Below are 16,337 nucleotides of genomic sequence, written 5' to 3'. Positions count from 1 at the left end.
TGAAGGAGCGTCTAGGCTCGGAGTATTTAAGGCCACTGGAGGATACACAGGAACATGCATGTTAGCCAAATGAGAAGGAGAGAAAGCATCTGTCACTTAGAGGCTCTCGGGGCAGCTGGACACCATTCCCCCGTGCTGCAAAATCCACAAAATCTTTTACAGGATTTGTTTTTCCATTGCAGATGGTCCTTTGCACATGCACGTTCTTCCCATTGGTCCAGGGTCTGACAGTGCTGCAGCTCGGCAGGTACTACATGTATGGGCTCTCAGTAGCTTCACCTCAGGCCCTTACACACACGGAGGAGAGAGTAAGAGAAGAGACTACAGGGGATGAACAATGCACAAGGAGGAGCAGGTCTGCATGGATGTTGTATATCTTCAGTCTGCTGGTGCACAGGAGCTGCACAGAGATTACATGTGAGTAAAAGGATGCAAAGTGGATGTAGTGGAACTGCTTTTGCAATGCATGCATACATTCAAATATATATATATTGCAGGGAAGCTTGATATTTGCATATTGTATTTAAGACGTATATACTGTATGAGGCAGTGGTTGCAATGGATCAATGCTGCATCATGTTCTCTAGTACTTCTACCATGCAGTTGAATTGTGAGTTATAGAAAAGGTCAATAGTTTATTCAATCAACACATTAGTTGGTATCAACAGAAATTAGGCAGCTGTAAATAATCATATTTTGCATAACAGAAATACTTTAAGGCTGAGGACAACTAACCACAGTTAAAGAGGCATGAAGGATATGAAATGGATGTATTTAATATGCTATAAAATATGTCTGTAGAGCTATGCGCCAAAGTAATAAAAAATGCATTATGTCTACTCAGAAAGACATTTTTATTGTTAATGTTTGCTTGGTGGAAATACCCCAGAGTTGGAAAATGTCGGGAAGTAATCACGAGAATCTAACTGTATAATGCTAATTAATTGAAAATTGCATGGATTTAATTAGAAAATCCTTGATTTCCATCCCTGTATCTAATTTTACAGACAAGGGTGGAATGTTACTATAATCACTAAACGAGTTAAATCATATATATGGCCTGTAGTTTAGAATATATGTCAATACTGATGCTTCATGCAAATAAACACATTTAGATCCTTTGATATATCTTTTAGTTTACGACATACAGCTTTGGTGGAATACTTAATTTACTTGAAATTTAGCTCGATTTAATAATGAATAGAAATGAATAACAGCAACCAGGACTATTAAGTGTACACTATAAATGGAGAGGTAGTTTCCAGTAATTTGTTTTACAGCATTATCTGATCGTAGTACCACTGAACAGACTTGAGTCAATGTAATCCAGGGTACTGTTTTGAAAGGATTACAAACTCCAGACTCTAAAACAATGTATTCACGAGCAAGGCATTTTACTATTAGACAGTGGACAGTAAGGGCATTTTGTATAGAGTATTTTTTTTTTTTTTTCATGATATTTTAAAACAGTGCAAATGTCTTCATGTCGCTGCAATGTTTCAGTCACAATCAACTTTGCAAAATCTTTTATTTTGAAATATTACTGCATATATATGTATATATAATTGATAATACATTTAATAACACCGTGTTTTGTTTTACTTTGCAGCTGGGCAGACTTTTAATTTTGATTACTGATACATGCAGGTCTCTGGTTCGTCTCTGGTTCGACTCCACGGAGAGACAACAAAAGACGAACCTGGATTGATCTGTCCAAAAATCCAAGAGTCTCCCTACCCTGTCTAGTGCCCCTGAGCAAGGCACCTTACTCCCCCAACATCTGCTCCCGAGCGCCGTACGTGGCTGCTCACTGCTCTGTGTGTACTGCACCAGATGGGTCAAAAGAAGAGATTAAATTTCCCTACCTGCATGAGTGTGCCTTTGCATGACTGTGCATGTGTTTGGGACGAATAAATGCATCTTATCTTATCTTATCTTATCTTATATGTTTATTGTTAGTTCAAGCCACTGTCACCAGAGGGCAGCATAGTACAAGCCTGAGAACAGGGCAAACCAAAACATTCTGAAAACAATGACGTCCTCTGAACTACATTCCATTACAGGATATTAGAGAACCACAAATATAAGCTCCAAACGCACCACTCATACAGAAAGTGGCCAAAATTATTAATTCAATAAAACTTGCATGCATACCTCTTGAATCTCCTTCTTTATAGCATTACAAGCTCAAATCTGTGTTTACTCCTTTGCACCTAGAGTAAGTTGTAAGTATGTTTTCTTTAAAACATATTTTTTTTGTGTCTATCGTTCATTGTAGCCCTGGTTCTTCCAGCAGCTAGACACACTCCACTTCATCTAAGCAAATCATGTCTTATGTACCAGGTATGTTTGCAATACAATGACACTTGTGACTGGACAAATAATCTGCACATTTTCCTAAAGAGGGCCTACTTTGTCCAAATGTTGATTTGTGAAACATTATATTCTGAAGCATCTTGGCTGTGACATTTGTACACCGTCACATTAGATGTTGGCATACAATAACCTAATTGGATGGATTGTGTTTAGACCACCTTGACAGAATTAGGTCCACACAGGAAATTGTGTGCGGTTAGACCTGAGTGAGGGTTCAGGTGGAACAGAAAGGACTCTGACATTAATTCCCTGAGCTGTGCTGATGCAAGCTCCTGCTGGATAATGAACTATTTAAATCCAGCAGCCCCTGTCCTTATTAAAACACTTGCGTACACAACACCTGATTTTCCAAAAACGTCCAAAACTCACAGGGTTTAATCCTATATTTCCTATATTTTGCATGGTAAAGGGAAATGTAGGTCTTTTTTAATAAAATAAAAAATGGTAGTAGATGTCCCACTGTTTAAATGTGTCTCCAGCTTAAAGGGATTGAGGAGTTTAAATGTATGTTATTTTCTAAATCTCCACTAGGTAGCAGTACTAGCAAAGACAAGTACTACATCCAAAATATTTATTAAATAGCGTTTAAAAATTATCTTCGTGCAGATGAGCATTTTTGCTCTGCACCATTCATCCCTGACTTGCATCCATACTAACAAACCTGAAAACCTATCACATGACTATTCATGACACCTGATGATGTAAACAGGAAGCAGATTTCTACTCTGCTGTTGGTTGCTTGGTTCCAGGAATAAAACAAATAAGGAAGAGCAGTGTTGAAAAGTCAGACTAGGGATTTTTAGCTTGGAATGGCTACGAGGTTAAACCCAAAACGTGTACGGAAGGTACGGCTTAGCAATGCTTGTAATTCGTCAATGTCAAGAGTACCTGGCTGCAGACAAGATGGCGTACCGAATGTGTACCGAATGCAAAGTTCTCAACTTAAAATGTTGTATGCAGCATTTAAGAGTGTCCGTTGACCTTTTAAATATGTTGCTTATCAATAAAGTATGGATATTTTGATAAATGTGTGTTACTCTTTAATCCATGCAAAAGTACTTGTGCCACCTCACATGAGAGAAAACGACAGGGGACCAACTTCCGCTGCTAAGATAGCGTTATTTCCTGTCAAGTGTGAAATCATCTGTTGTGCATGGAGGGAATGCCTGTTGATGTGTGTTTCCAAAGAGCCAGAGTGGTAGAATCAGGTTTATTCATGGTAATTCTAGAATGTCCAGACTCATCCCAACAGTCGGAGACATAGTATCTGAACCAGGTTGCTTTGATGAGATTGAGGGTTTGGGCTTGTGCAATTCTGACACCTTTCCTCAGCAGCATTTGGACTAGGTTTGGGCCAGTGTTGAAACGGAGAATTAGAGCAGTTAACCTAGGACAATTCAGAACAGTCAGTTATAAGCCTTGTTGGGCCATTTCAGTTTGGCAATTGGTTGTTGGGTACAACTGATATCCTGTAAATTTCCTTCTTTGTTTAGACTGTTGCCAGGAAACTCTTGAGCTCTTTTGCAAGGTTCTGGCAATGCGTACATCCAGACCAGTTGCTTACATGATGGCTAGACAAGGCTTTTCTTGGATGGATACTCAACTAAAGTCAAATGTCAGAAAAACCATCTGACCAAAATCTGATGCCCAGTCAACATATCCAAAATTCATGGCCACTCCTTAACCAAAGAGACACAAATATCCAACAAGGACAAAGTCTACTACCAGAGGGGAGGCGGTGGACTAGTGGCAAAAACTTGGACTATGGGCAGAAAAGGTCTCTAGTTCGTCTCTGGTTCGACTCCACGGAGAAACAACAAAAAGACGAACCTGGATTGATCTGTCCAAAAAATCCAAGAGGATTCTCTCTACCCTGTCTAGTGCCCCTGAGCAAGGCACCTTACTCCCCCAACATCTGCTCCCCGTGCGCCGTACATGGCTGCTCACTGCTCTGTGTGTCCTTCACCAGATGGGTTAAAAGCAGAGGTTATTCTGTAAAAAACAAAGGAAACATAACTGTCGACTGTTAATTTCTCTGTTATGTGATTGGTTTCCCAATACACATATTTGAAACAAAAGCAGAGGTTAAATTTCCCTACCTGCATGAGTGTGCCTGTGCATGTCTGTGCATGTGTTTGGGACAAATAATTGTATCTATCTATCTATCTATCTTTTCTGAGCAAGCTCTAGCTTGCGTCAAAGCTTACTGTAATACTTGAAAATGGCAAATGTACCAGGAGCATCAGGAAAACCAGGAGGAGTTAGTGTCTAGTATGATCATTGGTTTTCTGCTGGTATATACTATATGTTCAAGTCATCAGACATACCCAATTCCCAATTCCGTAGATATCTTATTCAACCATAATCCTTGACACATTGTGTCTTCAAGAGGCAGCCATGTATTCCTTTTGGAACAGAGCTGTAAATCTGTGTGCTAATCGATTGATAATTTCTCTCAAGCAATTCAAGCACTTATGATAAAGTCCAAATATAGAATAAAAAGGGCCGGCCTGTTATGAATGGCAAAAAGCTTGGTCTGTCTGCTTCCTGAAATCTTCCTGTCCAATTTCACAACACTTCCAGGTCCATTCTTATTTTACATTTAGTTTTTTCAGATCAAGCTATTCCACAACTGGTTTGATGGAACAATCATCATCTCCAAAGAGATCATCTTTTCGATGTCGTATTGCTTTCAGCAATGTCTCTGTTATCATTTTTCTTACACCCATATGGTGCCAAAGTCAATCTTCAGTGTGGGAGTGTCTTTTAAAATTACAGTATGTGTCCTTCAGCAGTCAAAACTATTACAAAAGATCTATCAGCTGCGACATTGCTGTAGGGCATTGAAAATGTGCATGTTATGATCTGTTTACCGCAAGCTCTGCCAAACTCTGACTTGCCTCAGGCTGAGGGCTTTGCTCATGAATCCTAATAGGTAAGCTAAAAATCTTCTCACTCGTAGCAATCAAACTGTTTGATCAAACAGCTAAAATTGGGTACTGGATGATTGGGAACTTTCTGATTAAGTAAAAGTAGTGTTTTAGTGAGACACTGCACCATTAGTCTTAAACCTGGGTTTTCGATATCAAGCAGCTTAATTGTGAGCACATGCTTCTTTGTATCATCGTTTAAACCTATCCTGTTCCAAAAGTAGGCTACCTTACCAGTCAAGTCTGGGCAATGGCTATTTCTACAGAATTCTGTGAAGGAGTACAGGACAATAGTTTGTTGACATCATCACAATATCTTGAGTTTCCACTTGTTCTAACATTTTTCTAACTTTTGAACCCCTCCCAATTTCTACAAGACAGAGCTAAAATAGGACACATTCTGATTTAGAGAGTGCCTTGGGCAAGTGTTATTAAACTTTGATGTTACTTGCACTGATCAGTGTTCTCAATCATCAGTTTTATTTATGCTAACCAAGAGAGTAAACTACCTGTAAAACGTAGTAGTAGTGTCCAGGCTTGTGACTAAAGGTGATCTGAAGAGTTTAATCAAATTCGAAGAGTTGAATCTAGATATGCAAGATTTAAAAGATCATACAAGAAAGAGACTGATAGAGATAAATATGTGTTTCTTTACTTCCCAGTTTTTCAGTCCCTCAACTCAAGTATTTGCCCTGCTGGTCACAAGTAGTTGACAATCTTGGAAGTTCATGGAGGTAAACGTGACAGAGTAAACAACATGAACCCAATAAAGCCGGAGTTGGTTTGATTGTTTTTCCCCTTGAGTAAATCTGAATGATTAGCCTTCGGGAGATTTAGATTTTATTGTTATTATTCACTTAATTTATCTTCGTTAGAGAGCTGAATGACCTCGTTTATAGAGGACACAAAGTTTAAAATTAAAGCTCCATCTGAGTTCACATGGAGGATGCAGGATACTGTGCGGTTATAAGCACCTCTGATATAACACAGGGAGACATAACAGGTAACTGGGTCTGTTGTAATGGGATCATCCTGGGGATCTAAATTATTTTAAGTGCAGCATACACGGCAGCAAGAAGGCGGGCTTTCAGATATTTTCTGCATTATAATATGCATCGTATTCTTTGCTTTTACGGGCCAGATTCCTACAGGAGAACCAATCGCTGACTGATTTAAGTACAATTTCACCATCATCTGTTGAACATTGTAACATGAAACACGTATAGTGAAATTCAATATCACTATAGGTGAGACTAGAGATTTCTCAGTGTAAATATTTCAGCAGTAAGCTGTACATCAGGTTCATTTGGGTTCACTAAATGGCACCAGTTCACTACATTGGCTAGCCTTCATCTTAAATTGAATAATTGATCTGTCCTCTGCTTGGGGATTTAGTTTGGGTGTCAACAGGGAGTCCTCTAATTCATACTCACATTTTGAGCATTTATGGAATATGTTGTACACATGGATAGTGCAGATCCCTGACGATTTATCTCGGAGTATGTATGTTAAAAATGATCACGAGTACATTCAAATGTTTGTCCACTAAACTGAACAGCCAATCCGTTTTTTTACTGTTAACCTGTAGACTGTTAAAGGGAGGGCGAGTGTGAAAGCAACTTTTCACAGGTCGTCCTGTCATGACATCGCAGGGGACAAGTCTGACCGATGCCTTAACCCTTAACCCTCTCCAGGGGATTTGTGGGATTGTGAGTGGAGTGGAGGATTAGGGTTATAGCGGCACACAACAAACAGTCGGTCTGTGGGTCAGTGTGTTAGTATATCAGTATATCAGTGAGTCAGTAGGCTTTTTATTTTTTCCCAGAATAGGTTGACTTTCTGCTTTCCATGAGCGAGGCCAGTGGAATGACTTCCTTGAGTCAAAGAGTACTCAGCCGCTCATGTTAACTCTGAACTGTTCTCAGGATCATGCTCTAAAACCATAACATGTGCTGACATTTTTTCAGCAACGCCATCAATTGACAGTTCATCATTTTGATGCTCATCAGATCTGCTGATGTAGAGGGTTAAAGGACGCCAGTCCTGTGAAAATGCTTAGTATCCACTGAGCTGCTCCTGCAAATCAAATCTCCTGGAAGAAATATGAAAGCACAGTTTAGATGTTGAATATTAAAAGAGGATTTTTCATGATTTTTCATTGAATCCCTGTGCCAGTCCCAGTGGTTTTCAGCCTGGGAGTCTCTATATTTGTATTCCTGTGGTTAGTTATTCTATACAAACTGGGCCACAAACATTTAAGAACTAAGAAAACAACTTCTGAGTTATTAAGCATAAAGTCGACATTGTGTACAAGGAACAGTATAAACAACTCTACTTCAAATGATTTCAAACAAATTTTTGTGAACTCCCCTCAGACACTGGTTATAGTCCAGCTTGGATGGTGTAATATCAGCATTTCTGTTGGCTTCACAGGGGGAGTTGACAGGTTTTGGCAGTGCAAGTCAGGAATTTTGGCAACAGAGGATTTATGAGATTCGATTTGAGTAGATCTTGTGTAGTATAATTTAATATTAGAGGAGTGGTTGAAATATAAGAATAAAGCATAGACACCTTTACAGGTCAGTGTGCCATGGTGGAGTCCCACATCAAGATGTGCTTATATAATAGCAAAATAGGAAAATGTAATAACTTCTGTCTTAGCCCAGTGTACTGACCTCCTGTCAAGCCAGAAGTCCCCAAACTTTATTTGTGACATACATTCTCTCCGGGTTTGTGGCATCCAACAGGAGAGCAACCAATCGCAAATACAGATGCATGATGTGAAAAGGGTATCATGCCAAGAGAATGTGACACCTGTTTACTGACCAAACACAGACAGTCCATAAAGCCACTTCTACTATTTGTATGAGCAAATACGACCTTTGCCTTACAGACAGGGCCAATGTGATTACATGGCACGTACCTTGTTTTGTCCTGCTGGATAAAATTGGGAAATTTATGAAAATAAATTTAATTTTTTTTTTTTTTTTTATTGAATTAAGTATTTGCATTTGAATCAAAGCCACGTGGTACTTCACTGACAACATTTTAAGCGTGTTTTATTGTTCACTGCATTGTCAAATGTGTAAGCATATATATTAATACATTACAATTTTTCAGTACATCTTATATAAATGATGTGTAAGCCTGGTCTGTGATGGGTGTAAATTTACCTATATATTAAGTGAATTTTAATTAAACTTAAACTCGTGTTTATGTATACATATCTCATTGGGGTGGTTAAAAATGCACCAGCTCTTGAAATATTACTGCTGTTCGTCACAGTTGACATTATAAGAGGATTAAGAAAACAAGGATTTGTGTTTATATATAGATTTTTTTTCTGTGGGTTCAATTAAAGTAATACATTTTTCTCAATAATTGTTAATCTTTTTGTTCTAAGGTGAAAGTCTACATTGATTAAAAACTACAAAGGGAATATCTCGGATCATTGATAATATTTCATTACTAAAATATCCTTTAACAATAATCATATAATTTCAGCACATCAACACACATTTTTTGCAAATATTATCATTTATTTGCAAAACAAAGAATTTGTTATACATTAAATACAGTATGAAATAAAAAAGATTGAAGCCAATAATTATAAGTCAAATCCTGGCTCCATTCCCATCAGTTACATTATAAAGAAATTGTTGCATCATTTGTCATCTGCAATTATATACAATGCCACACATTTAAACACAACTTATAGCTTAAAATATATTGCGAATTGACATTGTGCTCTCTGAAGGCCTATAAAATTTGCTATAAAAATACAGTAGGATGATAAAGTGCATAGTAAGTTATGGTACAACGGCACCTCAATGTCACAATGAACCTTGTGACAGGAAGTGCTTAGAAGATCAATTTATGAACTGCAAAGATAGACTCCAGTATTAAATATATTTCGTATAAGTTTGAACTCAAAAGCGTAAATACAAGTGAATCATTTAAAGGCGCCATGGTCATTGATCCCACTGCTTCACAGACCTTCACATTACCTGACACTGAAGCAATAGCTAAATGTTTGACCACGCTGCTGAAAAATAACCCTGGGGTCATATTCTGTCAAAGTCACAGTTACCCAACTGATTACCATACTTGTGTAAATAATACAGTGGAGATGCTGATTAAGCATATTTCAACCTGCATGCGGCATCAACTGCAATCAGAGTTAGGGCAGATTTCAGCAGTTTTTAACTGATTCAGTTCAATTTCAGTGTTCTCTTGCCCTGTAAAAAAACAACTGCTCCTTATCATGACTTTGTCATATAATTTCATTTTTTTTGTGGATGTAAAAAAGAGTAAAATCATCAGAATAGCATTAAAATTGTGTGACATGTCAACCCCAAAAATATTTTGTTGCACATGAAAGACCCATATGAAAATGGTGTTCCTCAAGGAAATATTCTTGGCCCAATTTTGTTTTCGTTATGATTCCAGTTGTACAGTTCTGTCTCCCCAAATGAGGAATCTTCAAGTGTTTTAAAAGGTTCAAGAACAGGAAGAGGAAATATAAACTCTGTGCTTTTAGTTCGAGTGAGTTTAGTCTCAGAACTCAATTAAACTGCCAGTTTTAAAAGCACCTTTTTCATCTTAGAAATATTATCAAATTTGTTGTAATGAGAATGATGTTCAAATGCTTTTATTACCAGCCATTTATATTACTGAGTAAAGTTCAGGTGAGCTATAATTTCCCAATACTCGAAGAGTAAGTCCACTTGGTCATCACGATTTATAAAAGGCACAATTTAAATTCTATTTATAGAATGTGGACACTGTGACTATATGAAACATATAGGAAATATAATATCTAATATAATGTAATTTGCCTTGAAAGTCCAATCACTTCTGTTCACAATTTCCTAAGATCCATAAAACTGTTTACTGCATCTTTGAACTGAATCCCAGCAGCAATTTTGGAAAAATAAATAAATAAACTAAATATGACAAAAATTTGAAAGGATTCTCTTGAAGGCATCACATGATTACCTTAATGTAAACAACATCTGCAATCTGTCTGACATCGAACTAGTCTGAACTAGTTTGCATTCCTGCCAAATGTTTTACATTGATATCACACCTTTCTGATCTCTGTTGAGTTCAACAGGTGTTAATGTTCCTAGTTTATTTCCTCTCTTTAATTTATGCCTATGATATATGAATGAAATGTTTCTGCATTCACAAATTGTGCATAAATTAGAATAACTCGCCTGATATTAGGTATTGAAATAAGTTCCAGCCTAAAAATGTAGAAGCTTAGTTTTTCTCTGAAGCCTGCTACTTACGTACTACATAATGCAAGACCTTAAAACTAAATAATCTATATAAGGCAGTTATCATTTTGAAGTCAAATCAGTCAGATGTTACCTGAGTAAGTGTTTTGAGTTTGGTCATCTGCTCTGTTGATGTGTGTTTGTGTCACTCTGTGAGTCTCTGTCTACAATACACACACAAAATAAATCTATGTTAAGTACCATGTTTCTCATATTGCGTCCTCTATGTGCATCCGCAGGATTCCACTATCATGTCCGGAACGTCCATTTTGACAATGCTGTGTTGAGAGTCAAAGAAGACCATGGAGAGTGGCCGGCGCTCAGTGGGAACACAACATGAAGTTGTGGCTGTGTTGATGCCGTTGATTTTCAGCTGGCTGAAGACAGTGGCATGGAAAGATGATGCGATTCCAGGGGAACCAGCCAGATGTTGGGGGCACTGACCTATGCAGTAGTTCATATGGTAGCCTTCAGGTGCAATGATCCACTCGTCCCACTGGATATCCTTGAACTTGATGTAGAATTCTCTCTTGCAGCACACGCTTACTACATTCCCGCAACGCAAGGAACGCTTCCTGAGTACGTGTTTGGAGCGGTCATCCCGGAGGCGCACCTTGGCCACCAGGAAGGGCTGGTGCGCGGAATTAGCTGTGTCATCGAAGGAGCAAAGATTCTTCCCATCTTCATCACAGCTCACCTCCAGCTGTAGGCGGCGTTGGCCACCGTCGAGGAATGACTGCAGGGTGCGGGTGATGGGGAAGGTGTGCCAGTTACTGTCCTGGACCTCCAGCATCTTCTCTATCACCAGGGTGCGGTTGCTACCAGACACCTCTCCGACTGCAGAAAGGAAGACTCTGGCAAAGAGTCTTGAGTCCCGGCGAGGGTCCTCAGAAGAGCGGGCATAGATCCACAGAGAGGACTCGAGTACCTGGATACTCTGGCCTCGTTCCTGCTGAAACTGGAAGTTGAGGCTGGCCCCCTCACCACTGTCCATCTTACCTACGGATCAAAGACAATTTGAAAATAACACAGACTGTTAATATTTTGACACTAGAGGTGGCCGCCTGTTACAATGCTTATAACTTAAAGCAGCATATTCTAGCCATTAAAATCTATACATTGATGAGAGGTACTGTAAGTACTAACTGTGTCTATATCGTAAAACAACATTACGTAGCCTAATTAACAAAGCAAGTAGAAAGTCTGACCTAATTTCTGCGCATATTGAGCACATGAAACGTGACCTTTCTGTGAGATGCAGAGGGGAAAAAACAGCTTTACACAATAAAAGGTAAATATCAAACTCACTTATATCTGCAAAGCTCACTATTTCATAGCCAGGATCTCTGGTTGGTATTTCGTTTTGTAGTTCAAGAGTGCCATCCTGTCTGACGCGCCCCGAGTGCAGTTTGCGCAGCGCAGTGAGGAGCGCCGCCCGGGGAACCGTGTGAGTTATGTTTGGTCTCTCTTTTAGGTGCAGCTTCTCCAAAATTTGCTGCTTGGCGATTTCTGTCATCAGCCTCTCCTCTGCGTCTCTCTCCATTGAAGGTAAGCCACACGAAGCGCAGCCCGGCGACGGGGAGCCACTGACCCGGAGAGCGTTCAGCAACAAAGGTGCCAAAAAGACAGATAATGGGAAAGAGAACGCCGTCATACTTGACGCTAAAGCCAATAAATGCATCTCAATGTTCGTCGTGCGTAAAAAGACCAAATCAACTGAGTCTTCAAATCTTCCCTGAGTTGTTCTGTGAACGAGACAAGTTTTGTCAAAGGTTCTTGCTGCAGCTGGACACCGTGAGGAGAGCAGCTGAGAGACAGGAGTGCCGTTTCACCCTCCAGCAGGTGAAGATATCTCGGGTTATCCACACAAACTGGTGACACGTTGGAGGGACGCACCAATGAGCGCATCGGGGCACCAAGGAAATTACTGGCAAAGTTTCTGTCTGTCGTGCGCTCTCACAACGCACGCACACGTACGTTTCTGACTCACAATCAGCGACGTGTGGTAGCGCCCATAACTAACTTCTGGTAACACGACACACCTTTAAGTTAAACTGATGCACACCTTGTCTTAAAAGTGACTGATTTCCATACATGATAAGAAAAAACGTTCCTCCTTCAACACAACAGGTAAAGTCCCCGTGCCACGTTGCGCGCTGCGGTGCCACTGAGCCGTAAACGCAACCTTGCGTCACTCATGCCAAGTGGACGCAGGAATCCGGTGCCCTTTAACCCAGTTAAAGGATGAGTCCACCTCGTAGTCACCCATAAGTGAATCGTATTTCAAAATGTGGGAAATTGCTCGAGGCTCTTAGGCGGTATTTGAAGCAAGCTCTATCATGTTCCCTCCAAGGTGGCACAGTGTGTTGCAAAATGATGATGCCGTGTGTGTGTGTGTGTGTGTGTGTGTGTGTGTGTGTGTGTGTGTGTGTGTGTTGTGAGGGGGGAAGACGAGAAGAACAAGAGACAGTCAGTCTGATATGCTCATACAGCAACGTCTTGTGTGTTTGGATATTAACAAAATGTTTTCGCCACGAGAAACTACAGGGATTTGTTTCGTGATTCTGTTGTTTTGTGACTTCTTGGCCTAGGTATGTGATCCGGACCTACACATATGCTATAGAATACAAATATTTTACAAAATTCTGTAGACAAATAGGCTAGTTAGATATTAATATTTAGTTTTCAACTGCCACAGGTCAACCTTTACTTCATCTGAGTTTTTACTCCTGTTTCTCTGCAGCATTTTTTATATTTCGGGACATTTTAATCCAGATAATGTATTGTCTTCTGATGTGCCGAGTTGAATACTCTGGTGTGTCATACACAAGTGTAAGATACATTTCCATAACTGCCTGCATTATCGGACAATAAAGTTTTGATTCTTGAATCTCATAAGGAGTTTGGATAAAATTTGTGTAACAAATGCCATCAGTGGAATGGACCTGCACGATTAAGCCCATAAGGGAGTTAAAAGGTTGCTAGTAAGTTGTTTTACCAATTCAGGTAATGAACCCTGTGCAGCCATGGATAGGGAGCAACTCATTTTGAAAGTCAAACGCTTCAATAACATGCAGGGTTTGAAATGTTGCCTCCATGGACACAAAGTGAACAATCAAATCAAGTCTAAGTTTATCTTCAAAATATATAAGTTACATCCGTGAGATACGTTTATTTCCCTCCTCTGACATTCAAGCTTTATACTGAGACGATGAACGTTCAGGCCTCAGCACATCACTGAAGAACTTGCCTGCCGACTAGTGGGGAAATGTAAGAACTACAACAACTACATGCACAGATGCACACACAAGGTGAAGTTTTTATTCCAATCATCAGCCCCCAATCCACCATCAACATAAACTGCCCTCCATTTATTAGATAGGTTTGACCTGATGTATGGGAGATTAATCAGTGATAGATCTGTGCAAGAATTACTCAGATCCCTTACTTGAGTTAAAGTAGCAATAAGTAAAGATGCATTTTGCAAGTAGAAGTACATAAGATAACAATACATAATTGTTTTGAAGGCCTCAGAAGCTGCCCTCTAAGTTTAGTTATAGATTAGTTATACATTTTAATTATTGTTATCAGTACAGGTTGACCGCATTACAGCATTACTTTGCAAAAAGCCATCCTGAGGTTTTATCTATAATAATACATCATATTTGATGAACTGATCACATGTATGTAACAGCAGTCACTAGTAACCACAAAATTAAGTCCTTTGTTCTTAAAAGTGGCAAATAAAGTGGCATAAATTGGAAATAGGCCTTCAAACATGAACATTTTAGAACAGCAATTATGAGAGGACGTTTATCAAGCTGCACCTGATTTCACAAACTCAGATCAATTATTCCCTGGGAGAACAGTGAAAATGGTGAGAACTCTCCCTGGCAAGGTTGCAGTTTAATTATAGTTATTAACACAGTGTTGCTCACGTTAATCACAGCATAACTTTGCACAACTCCACTATGAGGTTTAATCTGTAATAATGCATTTTTTTTATCAACTGGTCACATTTTGGTATGACAAGTCACAGTAACTAGAAACTACAGTTGTCAGTTGAAGTGAAATGAAGTGATAGTTCTTTGTTCTTAGAAGTGGCCAATAAAGTGGCATAAATTGGACGTATACTTTCAAACTAAATCATATTTAGTAAAGACTTGTTCTGGCCAGTGTGAATGAATGCAATGTAAACTAGAACAGCACTTAGTAGAGTACACTCAATCAACCTGCACCAAATTTCACACACTCATTGATATCAGTCTGATAATCAGTGGACATGTTAGAAATCCTCCTCAAAATGTTAAGTAGCAGTTTAGAGGTTCAGGGTGTAGAATTTAGTGACCTCTAAAGGTGAAGTTGCATGGAGCAGCTGATTACCCCTCACCTCACCCTAACCTAAAAAAAACAAAAGAGAACCTGTGGTAACCTTCAGTTGTCATCGAAATTGAAAAGGTGTTCAGTTTATCCAGTCTGGTCTACTGTAAAAAACATGACTGCCTCTGTAGAGAGGATCCACTCCCGATGCACACATAGTATTTTTACATTATATTACATTAAATATCGAATATCTGACACTTTATCCAAAGCGACTTCCAAAAAGTGCATTCAACCATGAGGGTACAAACCCATAACAACAACAATCAAGTAAGTACATTCGCTTCAAAAAAGGCCAAACAACAAAGTTCTACATGTAAGTGCAACATATGGGTGCAATTTGAACTTAGACCATCTTCTTAGCCCAGGTGTAGTCATCAGAGATGTAGCAGATGTGTAGCTTTTCTGCTGTCCTGATGTCAATGGCAGCTTGTTCCACCTTTTGGGTCCAGGACAGCAAGCAGTCATGATTTTATTAAGTGGCTATGTGTTCCTCGGGGTGAGGGAGCTATAAGCTGATTGGCCAATGCAGAGCGGAATGGATGGGCTGGGGTGTAGGATCTAACCATGTCCTGGATGTAAACCGGGCCCGATCTGTTTGCAGCTCGGTACGCAAGTGATGTCTTGAAGTAGTCTACGTGTGAGATGACAAGAGCCAGGACCAGAACCGGTACCACCTTCTGAGAGAGAAGGAGACATATTCTCCTGACGTTGTGGAGCCTTGTATCTAGACGATCGGGTTGTTGCAGCAATGTTGGCATTAAGGGAGAGTTGCCTGTTGAGTGTCAAACCCAGGTTCCTTGCTGCCTGGGTGTGGGCTAACACATAGTTGTCAATGGGGATAGTAAGGTCCTGGGTGGGAGAGCCCTTCCACTGAGAATTGTCAGTCACACAAGCAGAGATTCGTGCTGCTACCTGTGTATCAGACTGGGGTAAAGGGCAACAACTCGTACAGTTTAGATGGAACAATCCTAGTGAAAACATCACTGGGATTGTTTTATATTCTGTTTCTGCCAGTAGATCCCTTTCACATAAATCTTACACAATTTATCTTTAATTATATATATATTATTGTAATTAGCACAGTGTGACTTCATGTTAATCTTAGCGCAACATTGCACAACTCCCCCCCCCATCGAATCTATGATACTGCATCATATTTAATGAAGCGATCACATTTTTTATCAGAAAAATCTCATTCACTTGTAGCCACTTAAAGTAGTGATCTTCCTCTGAAGTGCAGTGGAGTAGAAGCACCCTACAAAGTGGCCCACATTGGAAATCGGGCCCTACACTGACGTATGAAGCGCGTTAACGAACCAGCACCTACAGTCTGCAGCAGTGGAGACACACAGACAATATCTTTGGC

General features: G+C 39.6%; 1 protein-coding gene across 1 annotated transcript; it reads right to left on the bottom strand.

The window, feature by feature from the left end:
* Window positions 1-8,348: 8,348 nt before the first annotated feature.
* Window positions 8,349-12,765, bottom strand: LOC128449850 (inhibin beta B chain). Its single transcript, XM_053433188.1, has 2 exons — window positions 11,897-12,765; window positions 8,349-11,587 (listed from the first exon to the last, which is right to left on the bottom strand). The coding sequence occupies exons 1-2, from the start codon at window positions 12,267-12,269 to the stop codon at window positions 10,812-10,814; spliced, it is 1,149 nt and encodes a 382-aa protein (XP_053289163.1). The 5' UTR covers window positions 12,270-12,765; the 3' UTR covers window positions 8,349-10,811.
* Between the last annotated feature and the right edge of the window lie 3,572 nt (window positions 12,766-16,337).

This window comes from Pleuronectes platessa, chromosome 2, assembly GCF_947347685.1.
Source record: "Pleuronectes platessa chromosome 2, fPlePla1.1, whole genome shotgun sequence".
Classification (NCBI taxonomy): Eukaryota; Metazoa; Chordata; class Actinopteri; order Pleuronectiformes; family Pleuronectidae; genus Pleuronectes; species Pleuronectes platessa.
The sequence above is the reverse complement of the archived record's forward strand: the minus strand, read 5'-3'. Positions and strand labels throughout refer to the sequence as shown.

Excerpts from the sequence above, each read along its gene's own strand:
- LOC128449850 (XM_053433188.1), bottom strand. The coding sequence starts at position 12,269 with ATGCATTTATTGGCTTTAGCGTCAAGTATGACGGCGTTCTCTTTCCCA. Across the intron at positions 11,588-11,896 it reads AGTGAGCTTTGCAGATATAA|GTAAGATGGACAGTGGTGAG; the intron begins GTGAGTTTGATA and ends TTTGATCCGTAG.